The sequence below is a fragment of the Hemicordylus capensis genome, chromosome 2 (assembly GCF_027244095.1).
Source record: "Hemicordylus capensis ecotype Gifberg chromosome 2, rHemCap1.1.pri, whole genome shotgun sequence".
NCBI classification, from domain to species: Eukaryota; Metazoa; Chordata; class Lepidosauria; order Squamata; family Cordylidae; genus Hemicordylus; species Hemicordylus capensis.
Window position 1 is genome coordinate 3,714,392 of NC_069658.1, and position 22,494 is coordinate 3,736,885.

At 45.1% G+C, this 22,494-nt stretch overlaps 2 protein-coding genes across 11 annotated transcripts in view; one reads left to right on the forward strand and one right to left on the reverse strand.

Annotated features, from left to right (window-relative positions):
- Positions 1-1,119: 1,119 nt before the first annotated feature.
- On the reverse strand, positions 1,120-11,685 carry NUDT2 (nudix hydrolase 2). Its single transcript, XM_053299790.1, has 3 exons — positions 11,438-11,685; positions 8,732-8,871; positions 1,120-1,506 (listed from the first exon to the last, which is right to left on the reverse strand). The coding sequence occupies exons 2-3, from the start codon at positions 8,862-8,864 to the stop codon at positions 1,193-1,195; spliced, it is 447 nt and encodes a 148-aa protein (XP_053155765.1). The 5' UTR covers positions 8,865-8,871; positions 11,438-11,685; the 3' UTR covers positions 1,120-1,192.
- A 111-nt stretch (positions 11,686-11,796) lies between these two features.
- Positions 11,797-22,494, forward strand: part of KIF24 (kinesin family member 24) — a 57,701-nt gene continuing 47,003 nt past the window's right edge. For 4 of the 10 annotated variants that reach the window (XM_053299772.1, XM_053299778.1, XM_053299776.1 and 1 more), the window contains exon 1: positions 11,797-12,310. The gene's annotated coding sequence lies outside the window, so the exon portion shown is untranslated. Of the gene's footprint in view, positions 12,311-20,165; positions 20,335-20,424; positions 20,568-22,494 lie in introns of all 10 variants that reach the window. The other 6 variants (XM_053299773.1, XM_053299777.1, XM_053299774.1 and 3 more) reach the window with 4 other exon arrangements.

Sequence of the window (22,494 nt, forward strand, 5' to 3'; positions counted from 1 at the left end):
GGGAAGGAACTTGGAACCTTCTGCTTTTCCCAGAGCGGCTCCACCTCCTGAGGGGAATCTCTTCCAGTGCTCACACATGTAGTCTCCCATTCATATGCAAACAGGGTGGACCCTGCTTAGCTAAGGAGACAAGTCATGCTTGCTACCATGAGACAAGCTCTCCTCTCCTCATCATCTCATGAAACTGACTTGGGCAGCACCCTACCCTAGTTCAGGAGCTGCATGCACTCCTAACTTTTGATCATGAGTGTAAATCAAGATCGGAGGCAGGGAGAGCTTGATTGTGTGCTAAGCTGCAGCAGGACAGGACAACCATGCCCCACCCAGGTTCTCTCTCCAGCTTTAGACCAAGGGTAGGAGGAAAAACCCTCCTACCCATCTGGAACTTAGCCCATGATGAAGCTCCTCAATAACGCTTGGTCATGGCTACTAGCTCATGGCTGCACGGAACCACTGGCTGACATCCAGACAAATGAAGCACTTGTGCAAACATGTTTCACAACTGCAGGGATGTTGCATTAGGCAGTTGTGCAAGCTTGGGAGCTTGCATTCCAGACGAGTGTCGTGCTAGCACAAACATCCTTGTGCTTGTGCAACAAGGCCCACAACCTGTGTGACACCTCCTGCTGGGAAACCTCTTCCTCCATTTGTTTGCATCACAGGGATAATTTGCACAAGAGCACAACTCTGGGGTTTTGTGTAGCTATACGATTTTCTTGCAGGTGTACAGCTTTGTTTGCTGCACAAGCATTTCGTTAAGTCTGTGCTAAGAGGCAGGAGGAGACCCCACCGGGTACCAGTTCCTGGGGAGCAATGGCAGGAGACAGCCACTGCCTTAATGCCTTCCTTACGGGCTTGCCAGAGGAATCGAGGCAGACACTGTGGGAAGCAGGATGCTGGCCCCTTGGTTCTTCTTCTCGACCATGGATTGCCAGTTATTCATACCTAACTTAAAAGGCTTGGCCAATGGAATGAGGTATGTCCTTCCTAAGGCTACAACTTTTCCAGATCTCTCCAGCTCAAGCTTAAAGCCCACCTCTAAAAACTCACCAAAACAAAAGCATCAGAGCTTGAAGCTGCTTGACGTAATTACAGTGCATTTGTAGGAAGATACTTGCATTTACCAATTTTCTGATTTTATTCTTATAGAATTGGCATGCAAAAATCACCCCTAAAACACTCCTGCACTCTCTCACGCTTGGGAGCAGAGAAACTGCTGTGCCTCTCTAAAGGTAGTCTGCATGTCCTTGTATCCCGCAAGCTTGCAGGCCTCATTGAGGGCCAGCCAGCGAAAGGCCTGGTGCTCTGACGAGAGTCTGATCTCTGCGCTGTTGTCTTTCATTTTAGCCAGCCAGTAAATGACCGTTTTGGGTTTGCCTTTCACGGTGTAGTTCAGTTCCTTCTTAAACCCTTCAAGGATGGTGAACTGACTAGCATCCAGCCCAGCTTCCTCCTGGGTCTCCCGGAGGGCTGTCTGCAGGTCATCTTCCCCTGGGTCCACATGGCCTAAGAGAGGAAGAGAAAGTGCAGGTTTCAGAGAAGCAGGCAGGGTGTTTTGCCTGAAGTACTTTGCACATTGGCACAGAAATGGCGAAAAGATTATACTGTACTATGCTTCACTCAAGAGATGGCTGCATTTAATGGCGCCTTCAATGAGGGTTGTGCAACTTCGGCCCTCCTGAAGATGCTGGACTACAACTCCCATCATCACTGACCATTGGCCACTGTGGGTGGGGACGATGGGAGAGATAGTCCAAAACACCTGGAGGGACAAAGCACTGATTTAGATGAATAGCCTGCCCTCCCTAGAGGCTTGAGACCGGTAGCAAAGCAGAACAGAACGACATCAGCAAAAGAAAATACCATCTAAATCAACTCACTCCCGCCCCCGCCCCCCCGCACTCCACCCCCTTTTCTGGACTTCACCCTAAGCCCAGAAGACTCAACAGGCAGGTCTGACAGTGCCAGGCTTGGGCTTTGTTAGAAAAGGGTTTCCAGTTTTACAGTGTTGGGGGATAGTTTCATCATTAGTATTTATTATTTATAAAAGCACCTAAAAGGTGCTACAATTTAAGTAGCATAATGATCTTATTTGGGTTAACCAAGAAGAAACGCGTTATCAAACAGCAAGCTTTTGAGCCCAGGAGAACTTTTCATTAGGCCAGCCCAGAGGGGTTCCCAGCTTGGGTCTAGTGTTCTCTCTAAGTTTTTTCAATTGTTTGCAGAATGAGTTTTGTTCTGAGCAGCAGGATCAAGGCAGCACATGTGCATTCAGAGTGGGGTCTTCCCGATTCAACCTAAGCAGAATCGAAAATGAACTGAGCAGACATTTAAAAATGTGTGAGCATGCGCACATGTGCATGCCTTGGAGGGAACACAGTTTGGGTCCCCAGGTGATGTTGGACTAGAACGCCCCACTGTGGCTGGGGAGGATGGAAGTTCTAGTCCAACATCATCTGGGGACCCAAATTGGGAGCCCCACTGGGCTAGATGGTAAGCAAAATTATGGGGGGGGGAGAGAGGGACATGTTGTAGGAGCCCCAACAGTCTACAGCTTATAAAATCTAAAGATTGAGTTTTGAAGGGCTTTTAAAAAAATTTCATTTTATTTATTTATTTAACACATTTGTATACCACCCAAAACGCAAGTCTCTGGGCGGTTTACAACAAAACAATAAAAACAACCGATAAAAAGAAGATTAAAACATTTCAACAACTAAAATTTAAACATTAAAACTATTAAAAACACAATTAAAATAATATCTAATTAAAAGCCTGGGTGAACAAATGCATCTTGACTGCCTTTTTAAAAGTTACCAGAGATGGGGAGGCTCTTATTTCAGCAGGGAGCACGTTCCAAAGCCTTGGGGCAGCAACGGAGAAGTCCTGTTCCCGAGTAGTCAGCAGACGAGCCGGTGGCAACTACAGATGAACCTCTCCTGATGATCTCAACAGGCGGTGTGGTTCATAGCAAAGAAGGCATTCTCTTAAATACCCAGGGCCTAAGATGTTTAGGGCTTTATAAGTAATAACCAACACCTTATATTTTGCAAAGAAACCTATCGGCAGCCAGTGTTTCAACAGAGGAGTAATATGGCCTCTCCTAGATGACCCAGAGGCCAACCTGGCTGCTGCATTCTGGACCAACAGCAGTTTCTGGACTATGTACAAAGGCAGCCCCACATAGAGCGCATTGCAGTAGTCAAGTTTCTTGCATGCAGATTTGGATAAGAACTTAAAGTGAGCCCTGCTGGATCAGGCCCAAGGCCTTTCTAGCTCAGCATCCTGTTTCCCACAGTGGCCCACAAGCAGAAGAGAACACCAGCCTCCTATTACTGCTTCTCAGCAAGAGGCATACTGACCATCTTTTGGAAATATAAAACCTCAACATTTACTCAGGCATCTTCAACATTAACCTGAAGCTCAGCAGTTCCTTCCAAGAGGGAGATCAGAAAAAAGCAGAGGAACAGGGAAGGCGTTATGTTCTCAAAGGAAGAGACGCATTGTAGGTGTTGCACTCGGCTGAAAGTCCATGGAAGCCAATACCTTTCAACACTAAGGGAAACACACTATTCAGCTTCCATGGACTATCAGCAGAGTGTAACACCTACCGTGAGTCTCTTCCTTTGAGAATATAAAGCCTTTCTTGTTTCTCTGCCTTTTTTTCTGAGATTGGACACTGTGTGTGTGTACGTACTGAAACTGTCTCATTCTTTTCAGAGGCTGATCCAAGTCTGTGAACAAACCCCTAAGCTTCATCTTCAGATTTTACAAACTGCAGAGTATTGGTGCCCTAAAACACACCCCTTTCCTCCCTTACCATCTAGCCTAATGAAGAGTCCTGTAGGTCTCAAAAGCCTGCTGAACATTTATATACCCCTGCTAACTGGGCAAAGAGGCACCTTTTACCATGGTGATTCTCTTTATTTAGCAGGGGGAGAGTAATTGGCCCAATCCACCCCCAGCACAGTACTTCCAGTGGCTGTTGCTAGTGTCTATCTTATGTTTCTTTTTTGAATGTGAGCCCTTTGGGGACAGGGATCCATCTTATTTGTTTGTTATTTCTCTGTGTAAACCGCCCCGAGCCATTTTTGGAAGGGTGGTATAGAAATCGAATTATTATTTCTTGTTTACACAGTCAGACAGGTGTTATTGACTGGTTTGTTTTATCCAGACATCGAGTCCTTCCCAAGGACCTAGGATGGCTGAATTTTATTGTCAATGTTGTTGTTATAGATATCGTCGCAGAATATAGGCTGAATATAGAATAGATATCGTTGATAGATATAGAATAGATATCGTCGCAGAATATAGGCTGAATTATTATTATTATTATTATTATTATTATTATTTTCAACAAAGGTCTCCAAAGCGTTTTACAAGGATAAATAATAGATAAGATGGATCCCTGTCCCCAAAGGGCTCACAATCTAAAAAGAAACACTAGACAGACAGCAGCAACAGCCACTGGAGGAATGCTGTGCTGGGGGTGGATAGGGTCAGTTACTCTCCCGCTGCTAAAAGAGAATCACCATGTTAAAAAGGTGCCTCTTTGCCCAGTTAGCAAAGAATGCTACTTTGTTTCTTTCTGGTTGGCGCTAATAAAGCTTTGGGTTATAGATTTGGGTTGTAGATTTTTCTTCTACAGGTCCAATCAGCCACCTACAATTTTAAAATATGGTAAACACAGTACAGGAATAAAGTGGACAGGGAACTGCCCTCAACGTCACAATCACTGAGAATGATGAATCACAGCCACTGAGAATGTCTCATTTTGTGCCACTGCAGTCACCCAACAGTATCTCTAAGAGAGCGTCCTTGTGGAACCTCAAGAGGTCAGACAAGGGAGGAGATGTTCTCTAAGGTATGTTAGGCTTAAGCATCAACTGGGGTTTATAAACAGTTACCAACGACACAAGAGTATCACGGGGGGAAAAAATTAAGGAAAAACTAATGCTTTCTACACATTCCCTAAGAGGGTGGACTGAGGGTGGGGGGAGGAGAGAGTGAGACAGAGAGAGACAGACAGACACATGTACATATATCTGGGTAGACCGAACTTATGAGTGACCATGTACAGCCCCCAACCAGCGATGTCACTATTTCCACTACAAAGATCCAATTATAAATCAGGTACAAATATAACCAGTTCTCAAGCTGGCTTTCAGCTTTTCCTGAGAAAAGCCAGACTTTGCTTTCTCATGAATATATTCTGGACAGGAACATAAACATAGCAAATCACATGGAGGTCCAAGAAAAGCACAGGCCCTGAAAATAATGATGTTACTTGTTCAGAAACATACAGCTGAATGCAACAGCTGGACCAAGAGTGCTGATCTGTTGTACAGTGACTCCAAGTGCCATATCCCAAGAATTGATGAATTTAGTCTTCAAGGAACAGCATTCTAGGAAGGTGATCTTCTACCTGCTGAAGATGGAACTTGTCTCTTGGGCGGGTATGTGCCCTCCAACTGCTAGGTAAAGGTAAAAGTGTGCCGCCAAGTCGATTTAGACTCCTGGCACCCACAGAGCCCTGTGGTTTTCTTTTGGTAGAATGCAGGAGAGGTTTACCATTGCCTCCTCCCATGCAGTAGGAGATGATGCCTTTCAGCGTCTTCCTATATTGCTGCTGCCCGATATAGTCCCAGCGGGGATTCGAACCAGCAACCTTCTGCTTGTTAGTCAAGCATTTCCCTGCTGCGCCACTTAAGGTGGCAACTGCTAGGTAATACTAACCAATTTGGTTTCAACTGACTCTTTACCAACTGCATCACCCAATATTAAATCTTCAGCTTTACCAATATTAAGACTACCATGTTCCTCCTCTCTGCCTCACAGGGGACCAGTGTGCGCTACTTAGTGCTGAGGACAGAGCAAAGTAACTGGTAGGAGTTATATTTTCAAACATTTGGGGCAACAGTCATTCTTCTTTCTAGCAGCTCTGGGATCCTAGCAGCTCTGGGAGCAACATGAAATCTGTTTGTACTAACAGGAGCCTACCCAATTAAATCTACCTAATACCTCTTGTACGTCACCTTAAGATGGTTACAAACAGCAGCATTGGTGGCTTCCACATCATGCCTGCCTTCTTCTCCCCACACTTGCTGTTTAGCTTAATATCCAGCCTGAAGAAGAGTTCTAGAGCGCCAGAAAGCTTGCTCACAACTTTGTGACATGTTTAGTTATTATTATTTATTCGAGTTGGCCCTAAAGAGATCACCCTCCTGTGGCTTTTGGATTTTTAGCCTACTTTCCAGTAGGCTTAAGAGATCACCCAGCATTCCATGTGTGTTTGTCCATCCGTGTGTTTGTGTGCTTGTGTGTGTGTCCCCCAACAACTTGAACCAATATGAACCAGATTGGGTCCAGTTGTAGTGAGTGACACATAGGGACACCTCAATGGGGCAGTTTGTGATTATGTCATCCACCCTGGCTCAAGATGGCGGACACGCAAACATCTGAGGTGCAAGAGGGATAACATTATGGATAACATTAGGTACATCATCCTTAATGAGAGGGCTTTCTCTGTGGTGGCCCCTAGGTTGTGGAATGCCCTCCCTTTTTAAGGTGCACCAAGCTCCGACACTGTGTACATTCAGGAGAGTGGTGAAGATGCACCTCTTTACCCTGGCCTTTGACTAGAGATGCAGGGGTTCTTCCCCTCTCAGGCACTGTATTTTTTTATTTTATGATGCTGAATTTTAATTATGTTTTATATTGGTTTTATTGCAACCTGCTCTGAGACCTTTGGGTATAAGGCAGGCTAGAAATGTGAATGAATGAATGAATAGCTTTTAGTAATTTTTGAATGCTTTAAGTTGTTTTAAATTACTGTTTTAACAGTTTGTTTTATTTTGTCTTTATTGTGTTTATTTTTGTGCCTAGAGCTTTTGGAGTCAGGCAGTATACTAACTAATTAATTAAACATCTGAATGAGGTTTCTCAGTCAATGGCGGGACCACAAGCAGAGCCTGAGATGATAAAAGGAAGGTCTTAGCAGATTGGTTGCATCGGTCGAATTAGTTCTGACAGGTTCTGTGACCCCATGCCATGTAGGGTAAGAAACAGCACTTAGAATTTAGCCTGAAAACATACTGGCAACCAGTGAAGCTTCTGCAGGATGGGTGTAATAAGAGGAGTCTGGTGCCCATGAGTCACCTTAAGTGGCGCAGCGGGGAAATGCTTGACTAACAAGCAGAAAGTTTCCGGTTTGAATCTCCACTGGTACTATACAGGGCAGCAGCTATATAGGAAGAAGTTGAAAGACATCATTTCATATTGCGTGGGAGGAGGTAATGGTAAACCCCTCCCATATTCTACCAAAAGAAAACCACAGGGCTCTGTGGGCGCCAGGAGTCAAAATCGACCTGACGGCACACTTTACCTTTACTTTACCCATGAGCACCCTTGTGGCAACATTCTGGACCAGGTGAAACATCTGAACTATCTTCAAGGCCCCACAGACAGCACATTGCCCCCATCCAAACAAATTTAACCCATAAGACGGAAGTGCTCGAGGTAATTAAGACTGATGATCTGAGCAGTGAGATAAATCTGGTCACACTCCTCCTGAAACACTAAGTTTGCAACAGGCGGGGCGGGGGGGGCATCTTCTGGACACACCCAATATTATCCTTCCGCAGGGATCCTCAACATTGGGCCCCCAGATGTTATTGGACTTCAACTCCCATAATCCCCAACCAAAGGCCACTGGGGCTTGGGATTATGGGAGTTGAAGTCCACTAACATCTGGGGGCCCAACGTTGAGGATCCCTGCTTCAAGGCACAGGTGGCAGCAGTGTGCAAGAATAAAATTTAAAAATCTGATTAAGACAGAAACAGCTGTATGTATCTGTAAGAACTCAACAAAACTTACTATTGTTTATGCAGTGTAAATCAACTACACACACACACACACACACACACACACACACACACCCCATTCCAATCCATAATTATCCAAAAATGGAAGCTAATTATAGCATGACTTTGGATGTTTTAGGGAACCTATTATGGCCATAGGCAAACAAAGCTTTAATTTAAGCAACGATTGCATAGAGCTCCAGAGAAACATTGCCATTTAACTCCCAGCCCATTTATTTCCAGTCAGGCAACCTTGCATCTTTCCAGAGTCTCAGACACAGTTCTTTCCCAGGACTACCTGGAGATGCTGCCGCCAGGGGTTGAACCTGGGACCCTCTGCATGCAAAGCTGATGCTCTTCCACTGAGCTACAGCACCCTCCCCCAAAGCATTAAGCCTATGTGGCTTTTGGCTGTAGGAGCTCTGAATTCAGTTTATTGAAATGAGGCCTCTGTTGTCATTGCTTCAGTTGCTGAAAGGTTATAATTATTTATTAAATAGTACCATCTGTATACACTGTGCTTCACAATGTTAAAGAGATGAGGTCCCTGTCCCAAGAGGCCTACAGTTTATAATTCAAGACAGGGAAAACAGAGGAAGGGCATGGAAGTGAAGGCAGAGTAAACAGAGAGGAAGAATATGCCCTTCCACCCAGTTAGACATACTTAGGGTTAGTTACAGTAGGGTATGGGAACTAGAGAGATGCTATGAAGCTTCCAACTGCTCAGAGGTTAGATTAAAAGAAAGGTTATTAAACTAAATTCTTTGATCGGGGTTCGGATCAAAGATATCACTACTGAAAGTATATCTGAATGACTGACAGAATTAAAATCGAGGTGACTCCCTTGAATCAGGATGGGATGATGCACCTTTTGGAGGGGTCCAGTGATGAGTCCCGTAGGATGTTTGCAGCAGAAGATATTCAATGTTGTCCCCGACAGCAGCAGCAGACACCTCGTGCAATTTCCTGAAGATAATCAAGCCACAGGCTCTTAAGGTCATGATCCTTCTACTCAGAACAAACAGAAGTGAGAAGTGTTAGCAACTGCAACCTTTGAGGTGAGGACAGGCATCCTTACCCGGAGACAAAGAGATACTCAAGGGTGATAGGGTGGGGGAACAGAGAGGCCCGATCCTTTACATGCACAACTCCCTGAAACATTCTCCTGTGCAAGCTCCACTAAAATTAGTAGGAGATGCACACGAGTAGGACAGCACTCCCGTTCACAACAATGAAGCTTGTGCAAGTCAGCCTCCTGAGTGACAATGGTAATTAATCAATTTTAAAAGATGTTTAGGCTGCCTTTCAGCCACGGCTTTCAAAGCGGCTTATAAAGCAGTTTATAACCATTTAAATCAGATCCAAATAACAACAAACATAGCAGATAAACACAGCATTTAAGAAAAGGCACAAAAGAGCACTAAAACTACAATAAAACAGAACTACAAAACCAAAGAATAAAAGCAGAGTTTTAGAACTACCCACTAAAAAGCCTGGAGAATAAAATGGCCTTGACCTAGTGCCCCAAAGCAAGAAGAATCAGTGCCAGCTGAACATTTTCTAGGGAGAGCATTCCACAAACAGGGTGCTGCTCTACAATTATATCAGTGCCACCACTAAAGAGGCTGGGCCTCCAATGTCACTTCTGCAGGGCCACAGCACCCACAGTAGGGACTTTGATACAAGTCTTTACAAATTAGACAAGTCCACCCCCTTTCTACAGAGCTTGTATCTAGGAATAACAGTGTCCCACTGGTTCTCACCATCCCGCCAGGTTTCTGTAATGGCCACTATAGCTATGTTTATGTGCAACCAAGCACTCCAACTTCCCCATCCTGGTTCGGAAGCATCTGGAATTGACACATGAACCCCTATCTCTGGTGTCCCTTTCCAGATGTTGTTGGTGTGTGCAATTAAAGCACACACCGGCTGTCTTAATCTCCCATCTGTTCATTCCTAATTGCCCTTTTCTAGATGATCTGTAACATTTACACCCTCATCCCTTAAGGATGATGTTTCCCAGACCAAATGCTGCCCAGCTCCTGTTGATTTCTCCCAGGGATCCGTTTAAAAGCTGTTCTGTGACCTTTTTTATGTTAAGTGTCAGCAGTCTGGTTCCATTCTGGTTCAAGCGGAGCCTGTCCCATCTGTACAGGATTGGCTTGTCCCAAAACGTTCCCGGTGCCTAACAAATCTAAACCCTACCTCCCAGCACCACCACCTCATCCATGCACAGAGACCCCTCAGCTACCCCTGTCTAGCTGGCCTTGTGCATGGAACAAGTAGCATTTCTGAGAATGCTACAGTGGCATATCTGCCCTTCTGCACTCCAGCACTCTCCACCAGCCTATCTGGATGCCATGCAACATCCACGGCCTTTGCACCAGGCAGGCGAGTCACTACGTGGTCTACACAGCCATCAAATACTATGTTCCGAATTATCAAACCACCCACTACTAGGAGCCCCGCATTCCTAGAGGAGTATCCTCTGTGCAAGAGAAGACAGCTTCACCATCCTTTCTAAAGGAGCATTTCTCTCTTCCATGGAAAGACGTCCTCCTCTCCTCGATCCATTTGGACCCTCGATCTCCATGAGACATTTGGGAATGGAACTTTCCTATCATGTCTCTGAAGGCCTTGTCCACCTATTCCTCTGCCTCACTTGAGCTTCTTCAGGCCAGCCACCTAGGCTTTAATGGAACAAACTTGTTCCCTGAGAGCATGCAGCCAGGAGCTCACTGGTGACCAAGGACACATCCACTGCCCAAGTGTAAAATGGGATTTTAAGAATGTATAGGTAAAGTGCCGAGTCAGTGTTGACTCCTGGCGACCACAGAACCCTGTGGTTGTCTTTGGTAGAATACAGGAGGGTTGACCATGGACATCTCCTGCGCAGTATGAGATACACTGTGCCTTTAAGGGGTTTGAAAGTAGAAAGCAGCTGAAAGGAGTCAGTATTTAAGAAGGGCAGAGAGCGGTAGGAGGATAGCTTGCTCAGCTCTTACTATGTAGCCAGCGTGGTGTAGTGGTTAGAGTGCTGGACTAGGACCGGGAAGACCCGAGTTCAAATCCCCATTCAGCCATAAAACTAGCTGGGTGACTCTGGGCCAGTCACTTCTCTCTCAGCCTAACCTACTTCACAGGGTTGTTGTGAAAGAGAAACTCAAGTATGTAGTACACCGCTTTGGGCTCCTTGGAGGAAGAGCGGGATATAAAAGTAAAATAATAATAATAATAATAATGTTCTGTGAAGACTGCTTGAATTGAGGGACTTTGTGGATCTTACTATTCGTTTGTCCTGCATACAACACTAAGCAAGCAGTTGCATGCACAAGGGGAGAGTCCACTTATTTAAAGCTGCCATGCTATACACACCTACTACTAGCTCACAGGGCTTCACTTTGAAGCCCTGATTGAACGTGCAATGATAGCCTGGCTGTTACTCACGAGTAGTCCCATTAAAATTAACGGGGCAAGTTAGCCATGGTTGCTCATAACTTCCCCTGGTTGTCAGTCAGTTATTTTATTTAAAAATACAAATACACAGAAAGGCCACAGAACTCAGCAAACCTACTTTGCAGGGGCTTCCTGCTGACATCAACTGGCTTCCTCAGCAGTAAAGATGGCAAGGCCTGCGCTGCGCTGCGCTGCGCTCCTAGAATGACCTGAGGCCCCTCGCCGGTGCAAGGCGCAGCATCAGCACGTGACGTTCCTCTCGACTAGGCAGCCCAAGGCAAAAGCAAGAAAGCCCCGCGAGCGAGGAGCCGATGCGCCATGCATCCTCCCAATTGGTCTGATGGCCTGCTAATCCAGAGCATTGCCCGAACTAGCCATCTCTATATCCAATCAGAGTCGGCCGCTCGGGACGAGAGGTCCCGCCCCGTGGTCGCGTGGCAACGTCACCCGGGGAAAGCATCCAATCAGGGCGGGGAAAGTCGTGGGGGAGACGGTGCATAGACATGGAAATTTGATTAGAGCGCACATTCTGACCGACAGACTATAGACCAATGGGATAGGAGAAGTCTCCCTCTCCCCCCTTGAAGGAAGCGTTTCCTAACTGGCAGCAGGAAAGATTCCTCCTCCCCGCCGCTACCCAGTGGTGTTGAAATGCGGAAGGAGGACGTCTGTGTTGAACATAGTATGTTCCCGCCTTCTGGTCGCCTCCTTCCCGCCTCTCCGATTGGGCACTTGGGGCTCCTACTCGGCCTCCCATTGGGCAGCTGCGGGAGCGCGGGGAGGCGCGACAGATGAGCGCGAGCGTTCGAACCCAGGCTTGGTGGGGTTGCCATGGGGACGGGGCCTAGTGTTGTCTCGGGAGCCTGCTTCGGTCGGGAACGCCGGGCTTGCGGTGAGGGGAGCAGCGCCCCGGGCTCGTCTGGGAAGCAGCAGCCAGAGAGAGAGAGAGACGAGGGACGAGAAAGCACGGGGCGACAACGGGATTGAGCAGGTGGGTCCCTGCCTGGCCCAGCCTCGGCTCTGTGGTCATGGTGGCTCCCCCCTCACCGCCATTAAAAAGAAAAGAAATAAAATTTAAATACATTAAGGCCCCACATAAAAAGAAATAAGAAGGACCCGCATTTTAAAACCAATTTAATGAGTGGGGTGTGGTGTAGTGGCTAGAGTGCTGGACTAGGACCGGGGAGACCTGAGTTCGAATCCCCATTCAGCCATGAGACTTGCTGGGTGACTCTGGGCCAGTCACTTCTCTCTCAGCCTAACCTACTTCACAGGGTTGTTGGGAGGAGAAACTGAAGGATGTAGTACACCGCTCTTGGAGGAAGAGCGGGATATGAAATGCAAATAAATAAATAAATACAGGCTCTCTCCACCACCTGTTGTTGGACTGCCGCTTCCATAACCCCCAGCTGCAACTTATTGCAGCGGTGGATGATGGGAATTGTAGTACAGCAACAGGTGGAGGGCTCAAGTTGGCTAGCCACCCCTGCTGCAATGCCTAGGTCCCTCCCCACTGCCTCTGTTCACAAGGGACAGTCTGTATTTCCTGGGCACTTTCCTTGGCAAATCGCTGCCCCTAATTTTGTCTCTTGGGGATACCTTGTTCAGTCCTTTCGTGTGAGCAGCTAGGGATGCGGGTGCAGTGCACAGCATATAGCAGGTGGATATAGCAAGGTGCCTGCAGCCTTGGAGAAAGGCCGCTGCCAGTTTGTGAAGACAGTGCTGAGCTAGATAGACCAATGGTCTGACTCAGTATATGGCAGCTTCCGATGATCCAGTCTTCAGCAATGCATAATACTGGGTGTGGGCTTGGGCAGTCATCCTTGGGATGAGAACTGGTTGTTAGAAACATCTTCTCTCTGGTGGAGAAACCTACTGGGTTGGTGGGGCAAATGAAGAGGGAAAAGGAGAAGCACCCTTCACTGGAGGGGAGGAGTGGGAAGAGGAGAAGCTCCCCACAAGAGAGGGTAGGGAGGCCATGCCCCAGAGGTCCCTTAGTTATGGCACCTACACATTCACAGGCATATCCATATTTTTTTGTTTGTGTGACATGTTGGATGGTATGCGTAGTAATGGAGGCACCAGCCTTGAATCTTGGAGGAGCATCTGGCGTGCAAAGAAGTCTTTATGCAAATCAAAATGGAGAGGAAGCAAAAAGCCCCCCACAGATCTGACAGTCTGAAATTAGCCAAAATTTATTTCATTCAATCATTCTTTGTGGATTGGAACATACTTTATTTATTTTATTTATTATTTATTTATTTAAAATATTTATACCCCGCCCCTCCAGTGCAATACTGCTCGGGGTGGCTTACAACAATAAGATAAACACAGATATAAGTAAGAAAATTAATTTTTTTTAAAAAAAAATAAAATAAAATTAAAAACAATTATTAGGTTCAAATTAAAACTGAAAATTATAAAAAGCTAAAGAATCTACCAGATATAACAAAATAATAATGATATTAAAAAGCCTCCTTAAAAAGGTGTGTGTTTAGATTTTTTTTAAAACACTGAGGAAGGGAGAATGGTGAAGCTCTTCAGGGAGGGCGTTCCAAAGCCGAGGGGCCACAACCGAAAAGGCCCCGTCTCTAGTCCCATTATTCCATTATTATCCATTATTCCCTGTCTCTATTTATTATTCATTTTTATCCCAAGGCAGCTTACAAAAATTAAAATAAAACACCATAGAAATCACATTTAAAACCTTAAAATCAATTAAACAGTAAAAACTATCACACACCAAAAAACAATCACCATAAAAAAAGACAAACAGATGCAGGAGAACTGAGAAACCTGGCAGCCCCTATGGGGTAAAAACCTGAACAAATAAAAAGGTCTTTAGTTGTTTTTTAAAAGCAGCCAAGGACCGGACATTCACTGTGAGAGCATTCCAGAGCCTCCGGACAACAACAGAGAAGGCCTTGTGCCATATGCACGGCAATTTAGCCTCTTTCAACATTGGCACATGGAGCAAAGGCCCCCCTGAAAAACTTGTTGGGTGGTTCTCTCTAATTTTTTTCATCTGTGTGTGTAATGAGTTTTGTTCTGAGCAGCAGTATCAAGGCAGTGTGCACACACATGCATTCAGAGTGGGGTCTTCCTGATTCAACCTGAGCGGGATCTAAAATTTACTGAGCAGACATCAAAAAACATGTGAGTGCATGCACACCTTAGAGGGAACACTGTTGGGTGGGCAAAAATCCTTGGGAGCAGATGTGCTGCTCAGGTATTTATTTATCATATTTTTATACCACCTGATATGTGCATCTCTAGGCGATGTACAAAATTTAAGATATTAAAAAAACCAACACATTAAAATATATAAGAATTGCCCTGCTGGATCAGGCCCACGGCCCATCTAGTCCAGCATCCTGTTTTGTACAGTGGCCCACCAGATGCCACTGGAAGCCACAGGCAGGGCATGCCTTCTCTCCTGCTGTTACTCCCCTGCAACTGGTATTCAGAGGCATCCTGCCTTTGAGGCTGGAGCTTGCTTTTACCCTTCCGACTAGTAGCCGATGATAGACCTCTCCTCCATAAAGTTATCCAAACCCCTCTTAAAGCCATCCAGTTTGTTGGCTGTTACCACATCTTGTGGCACAGAATTCCACAAGTGGATTATGTGTTGTGTGAAAAAGTACTTCTGTTTGTTGGTCCTAGATTTCCTGGCAATCAGTTTCATGGAATTTGAAACACAATACTTGTTTTGGGTAGTGAAACCTAAAACAGATTGTGAAGAGCTCCAAAAGGATCTCTCCAAACTGGGGGAGTGGGCGACAAAATGGCAAATGCACTTCAGCGTTGGCAAGTGTAAAGTGATGCACATTGGGACGAAAACCCCCAACTTCAAGTATAACTTGATGGGATCTGAGCTGTCAGTGACTGATCAAGAGAAGGATCTTGAGGTCATGGAGGACAGCTCATTGAAAGTGTCGATTTTCACATGAAACACAGTATTATAAAACAGTTATTAAAACAAATTAAAATTGTTAAAATTCTAATTAAAAGCTTGTGTGAACAGGAGAGTCTTGAGGGTCTTCCTGAAAACACAAAGAGAAGGAGATGCTCTTATTTCAGCAGGAAGCATGTTCCAAAGCCCTGGAGCAGCTACAGAGAAAGCCCGGTCCTGGGTCGCCATCAGAGGAGCTGGTGGCAACCGTAACCTGATCTCTCCAGAAGATTGTAACAGGCGGCAGGGTCCATGACAAAGGAGGCATTCTCTTAAATAGCCTGGACCCAAGCCCTTAAGGGCTTTATAGGTGATAAACAGCACTTTGCATTTCACCTGGAAACATATCAGCAGCCAGTGCAGTTCTTTCAAAAGTGGTGTTATATGGTCCCTTCATGTTGTCCCAGAGACCAATCTGGCTGCCACATTCTGTACCAATTGTAACAATGTGTGAGCACATGCACATGCCTTAGAGGGAACAGTGGCTGCAGCTCAAGACTTACTTTCTACCAGCTCATTCAAAAAAGTGCAAACTCGGCTCTTTTTTCTAGTGTCCCCAATAGTGGTCCCCCCCCCCAAAGATTAGTGGCAGTTACACACAATAGTGATCAGGTTGGCACAGCCAAGCAGCAGTTGTCTCTTATATTGCTATTGGCGTGCCTTCAAGGTGGACTTTACCAGGCAGGGCTGGTTCCAGTGAATGAAATGGTTGCACGGGGAGAGTCCTGCACTAGGTTCCTAACACATCTGTCCAGCTCCATGAGCCTGGCATAGCTGTTCCTCTGTTAGATATGGTGGTGGCAGAATCATCTTGAGGTATTTGGTTCCATCTTGTCTCTTCCCTTCTCATCTCACCTAAAAACATAAGAACAGCATTGCTGGATCGGGCCCAAGGCCCATCCAGTCCAGCATCCTGCCTCACACAGTGGCCCACCAGATGCCACTGGAAGCCTACAGCAGGAGTTGAGGGCATGCCCTCTCTCCTGCTTTTACTCCCCTGCAACTGGGACTCAGAGGCATCTTACCTGTAGCCCTCCAACTAGTAGCCGTTGATAGACCTCTTCTCCATGAAGTGATCCAAACCACCTCTTAAAGCCATCCAGGTTGTTGTCTGTCACCACATCTTGTGGCAGAGAATTCCACAAGTTTATTATTATTATTTATTATTATTATTACTTTTACATTTATATCCCGCTCTTCCTCCAAGGAGCCCAGAGTGGTGTACTACATACTTGAGTTCATCTTTCACAACAACCCTGTGAAGTAGGTTAGGCTGAGAGAGAAGTGACTGGTCCAGAGTCATTCAGCTAGTTTTATGGCTGAATGGGGATTTGAACTCAGGTCTCCCTGGTCCTAGTCCAGCACTCTAACCACTACACCACGCTGGCTCTCTATGCATTGTGCATTGTGTGAAAAAATACTTCCATTTGCAGGTCCTAAATTTCCCAGCAATCAATTTCATCGGATGACCCCTGGGTCTAGTGTTATGTGAGGGGGAGAAGAATTTCTCTTTATCCCCTTTCTCCACTCCATGCATGATTTTATTGATCTCTATCATGTCTCCCCGCAGTCGCCTTTTTTCTAAACTCAGTAGCCCCAGGTGTTGTAGCCTTGCCTCATAAGAAAGGTGCTCTCGGCCCCTGATCATCTTGGTTGCCCTCTTCTGCACCTTTTCCATTTCTACAATGTCCTTTTTTAGATGTAGTGACGGGAATTTTATGCAGTACACTAGGCATAGCCGCACCATAGTTTTGTATAAGGGCATTATAATATTAGCAGTTTTATTTGCAATCCCCTTCCTAATGATCCCTAGCATGAGATTGGCCTTTTTCACAGCTGCCACACATTGAGTCGACACTTTCAACGAGCTGTCCACCACGACCCCAAGATCCCTCTCTTGATCAGTCACCGACAGCTCAGATCACATCAAGTTATACTTGAAGTTGGGGTTTTTCGTCCCAATGTGCATCACTTTACACTTGCTAACATTGAAGCACATTTGCCATTTTGTCGCCCACTCCCCCAGTTGGAGAGATCCTTTTGGAGCTCCTCACAATCTGTTTTGGATTTCACTACCCGAAAGAGTTTGGTATCATTTGCAAATTTGGCCACCTCGCTGCTTAGCCCTACTTCTAGATCATTTATGAATACATTAAAAAGCACCGGTCCCAGTAGAGATCCCTGGGGGACCCCACTTCTTACTTCCCTCCATTGTGAAAACTCTCCATTTATCCCTACCCTCTGTTTCCTGTCTTTCAACCAGTTAGCAATCCACACATGTACTTCTCCCCTTATCCCATAACTGCTAAGTTTTCTCAAGAGTCTTTGAAGGAACTTCGTTGAAAGCTTTTTGGAAGTCCAGATATACTATGTCAACTGGATCACCCTTATCCACACACTTGTTGACACTCCCAAAGAACTCCAAAAGGTTTGTTAAGCAAGATTTCCCTTTGCATAAGCCATGCTGGTTCTCTCCCAGCAGGGCCTGTTCTTCTTTGTGCTTTACAATTTTATCCTTGAGGATGCTTTCCATCAATTTGCCTGGAACTGATGTTAAGCTAACCAGCCTGTAATTTCCCAGATCACCACCGGATCCCTTTTTGAAAATCAGTGTTACATTTGCTGCTTTCCAGTCCTCTGGTACAGAGCTTGATTGCAGGGATAAGTTATATATTTTAGCAAGGAGGCCGGCAATTTCACATTTGAGTTCTTTGAGGACTCTAGGATGGATGCCATCCAGCCCTAGCAATTTGCTAGTTTTCAGTTTCTCCAGACAGTTTAGGACATCATCTCTTGTCACTGCTATCTGACTCAGTTTGTTTGTTTGTTTGTTTATATATATTACATTTATATTCCGCTCTTCCTCCAAGGAGCCCAGAGCGGTTTACATAGTTAAGTTTCTCCTCACAACAACCCTGTGAAGTAGGTTAGGCTAAGTTCTTTAGCCTTCATCCCTAAAAAGCCTGTTTCAAGAACAGTTATATGCTCAGTATCCTCTGCCGTGAAGACGGACACAAAGAACTCCTTTAGCTTCTCTGCAACCTCCATCTCCTCCTTAATAATCCCTTTCACTCCCTCGTTGTCTAATGGTTCAACCGCCTCCCTGCATGTGACATATTTAAAGAAGTGTTTGTTATTCCCCTTGATGCATTTGGCTAAATGTTCCTCAAACTCTCTTTCTGCCTCACTTATTGTCACCTTGCATTTCTTTTGCCAGAGTTTGTGTTCCTTTCTGTTCTCATTTGGGCAGGCCTTCCAATTTCAGAAGGAAGTCTTCTTCCCTTTTATGGCTTCCATGACTTTACCTGTTATCCATGCTGGCATTCTCCTGGACCTAGTGGTACCTTTCCTCCTTTTGGGTATACAGCTTAACTGGACTTCTAATATTGTGGTTTTGAGTAAACTCCATGCATTCTGGAGCAAAGTGACTCTCCTGATTCTCCCTTTCAGTTTTCTTTTCACCATACTCCTCATTTTGGAGAAGTTTCCTCTTCTGAAGTTCAAAGTGTCTGTGTTAGACCTGCAGAATCTCTCTCTCAGCACCAATCAAAGCTCTGACACTGTAAAAGCAGGAGTGCAGTGCTGCCATTGACAAGCATCAGCTGCTAACAATAGCTGCAGACATGCAATAAGGCTGGTAGGAGATATTTTTAGATTCTAGGTGAATAGGTGATGCATCATCCCAGATAGGACACTGTTGCTATGATCTTTGCTGGCTATACAGGAGTGTTTAGCAGGGGGAGAGCAACTGTCCTTATTCAGCCCAGCACAACATCCCTCCAGTGACTGTTGCAGTTGTCTCCCTTATCTTCCTTTTTAGATTGTGAGCCCCGTTTGAGGCAGGGAGCCATCTTGTCATTTCTCTTGTATGTAAGCTGCTTCAAGAACTTCTTTTTGTTATGAAGCTGTATATAAATATTTGTAATAATAATTGTAAATTTCGTGTCATCTCCACTGGGTTCAGATATCTCATTACTTTCTGAAAAAACCAAGCAGATTAAAATCATATATAAACAGAAGAACAATTTTAAAAAATCAAATAGACAGTACACTTGACAGGGTTAGCATTTCCAGAAAAAGGGGCTAGCTAAACAGTCTAGTTAAGCAGTATGTTATGAAGAGAATACATCTTTGCAGAATGCATTATGACCAGATGTTTTGATATCTCTTATCTCAATAATCTACTAGCTTTCAGTCTTATATGCTATGTGGTATGATAGACTGAACAGAGAGAACGGATTCTGTGTTTTGGTCATGCAGTGTGTGGTTCTGTGTGTTTATGCATGCCCAGGAATTGCTGAAATGCTGTTGCCTTTGGAGGGAGGCCTTGCAGATATTTTAAAGGGAGGCCATGAGCAGATGTCCATTTGATCTTGTAATGGCAAACTTGCTGGATGGCATAGCTGGCCATATTCCTTGTGCTAGAAACACTTATGTCATGGTTGCTCCTTGCTTGCTTCTGGTTTGTGCTTGTGGCACATCACTGTTGGGTCAATGGAGCTAATCTGTTAGTAGCCGTGGGGTGGGGTGGGGCAGTGGAGCCATTCAGTTTGGACCTTGCTCCCAGGCAGAGAGGCAGTGTGCCACAGGGATTCCTCGGTAAAGCATTCATGCCTCCCTCCAGTTTGGATTGTGTTGGATTTCAGAGGAGAGCCACAAGTCATTGTGTTTTTTCCTCCAAGCCCCCCGTATCACTTGAAAGGGCCATTGCTGAGACTTGGACTAGATGGCCTTAAGTTTTATCTCATCTCTATAGATTCTGCGTCAGGCATTGTGGGAGTTTTGCCAGTGGATAGTACCGCTGCTGTACTTCCTGAATACTCAGTGCTGCCTTTTATCCATGTGCACATCTAGTAAAATATAGCATGTTCTTCTATCCTCCCCCTGCTCCCAGGAACTGCCAGCATCTTCATGTTGCAGCATAGCTGAGATGTCCTCTCAGGGCTTTGGAATTTCCTATCCTGAGCTGGAAACATGAAGCTCTGGGTACAGAAGTACAGAAGCTTTCCCCCCACCCTACCCCCTTCATTTCTACAACTTGAAAGGAAGAAGCTGGTTGCCAGGTAACAGTAACCACTAACACAGCAACAGAAACAGAGTGAATGAAGAAATAATAATTTCAAACATGTAACGACAAATTTCTCTTTATGTAGGAACAGCATGAAGAAAACATTCTCTGTTTTTTGAAAGCTTTGCTTGTTGGAAAAGACAAATGTTTAAATAATTGTCAGCTTGCAGATTGGCGCTCTTCACAAACCATGAAGATGAGATGTTTCCAGTCACAACAGCTGTTGTTGTAAGCAGTTGTCCTTTTATCCATTGAGGTGCAGAGGCTTCTCCACTGAGATCATTTGACTAAAATTAATATGATTGGAAGATTGTTCAGTCCTTTGCTATTAACCACCCCACCCCGAAAGCTAGTAAAGACAAAGATTACTGTAAATATGCTGAATATCCCTACTCATTCACCTTCCAGAATTGTTTTACAATATTCAGCAGCATGTTGTTGATGACCCCTGCTAACCTGGCAAAGAGGCACCTTTTAACGTGGCGATTCTCTTTATTTAGCAGGGGGAGAGTAACTGGCCCTGTCCACCCTCAGCACAGGACCTCCAGTGACTGTTGCCGGAGTCTATCTTATGTTTCTTTTTAGATTGTGAGCCCTTTGGGGACAGGGTTCCATCTTATTTGTTTGTTATATCTCCATGTAAACCGCCCTGAGCGGTTTGGAAAGGCGGTATAGAAATCGAATGAATGAATAAATGAATGAATGACCAAAGACACATTGACTCACTTCATTTATTTAGCAAATTTGTATGCTACCTGTAACCAGATCTCCAGGCACTTGACAACTAATTTAAACTTAAAACCAAACAGTTAAACCAGATTAAAGTTTAAAAATCAGGTTTAAAACCAATGACAAGCCTGACTGAACAGGTGCATCTTCAGTGCTCTTCTTGTCACTTGTTAAAATGTCTAACCACATTCTTCTAGCCTGCATCAAGAAGGCCTTGTTCAGAAAGCAACTTAAAACAGTTAAGCCAATCCAATGAAGACTAAATATAAAATAACCCATGGAAAGGGAAGAGCCCAGCTGAGAGAAGTAGCTCTTTTTTTTGGTGTTTTTTTTTGTCAGAGTGGCCATATACTGTTCAGCCGTATGAGGACAGAAGAAGGGCCCATCACAGCAGCTCATTCCTCAGCCCTGTGCCCAGGGATGGAGAAGGGGAAGTGACTTTTGTTTCTCTCACCTCTCTGCAAATGTCATTTTCTCTGCCAGAAATATGCCCCTGTCACACAGCCCCCAGGGACATATTTTCCGGCAGTGAAAAGGGTTTTTGCAGGCGGGGGTGGGGAGAGAACTGAAAATCGCTTTCCATCCCCATGCACTATGCTGCAGAACATCTTGGCTGCAGGGGCTCCAGACTCTCTGCAAAGTCAGACACCTTCTTCTGTTCTTGTAATGCTACACAGCATGTTGCCACCTAACTCTTGAAGAATGAGCCCCCAAGTAGGTAGTGCCTTTTCTTTTGCTGGGTCAACACCTGCTGCTCTCTTTTGAGCTTCACAGAACTTTTTATTTGGGCAGAATGAATGCCTTAAAAATCTACCACCTAACCTGAGGCTGTTGGTTTAAAAAAAAAACAAAAACCCAATGGGCAGATTTGAATGCTTCCCCATAATTAAACCATGGTTTAGGTCAGATCCTGGCTTTTCACAAACTGAAGTTTGAACATAATTTGAATCTAGTTTTTGCTAGATTCGGGTGCAGTGACAAATAGCACTTTATTCTAAACCACAATGGAAGCTGCAGACTTCTCTCCTTGCACACAAGGGGAACGGGAAGTGTACAAGCAAAAGGCTTGTTCTAGTAACACTAAGCCATGGTTTAATCATGGCTTAGTGTGGTGTCTGAACTCACAAATTGAATGGAACAGGTCTTTGGATACTTTGGTTTCACACAGGCTGACATGCACATCCATTCCCTGGTCAAACATGGTTTTATATTCCAAAGAAATGATTAGACTCATAGTAGCATCTCATAGGCTGCATTGCTGTTTTCCAAAGGGCATCAAATCATGCTCATGTATACAATAGAAGACGAGCTTTCAACCTCTGCCTTGGAAGTATTCTCTTCATTCTCCCCACTGTCCCAGTGCATCAGAGTGTCATTAGCTGAGGCAAGAAGGTGGTGCAAGATACAAGTCCTCTGCCCTCCTTTT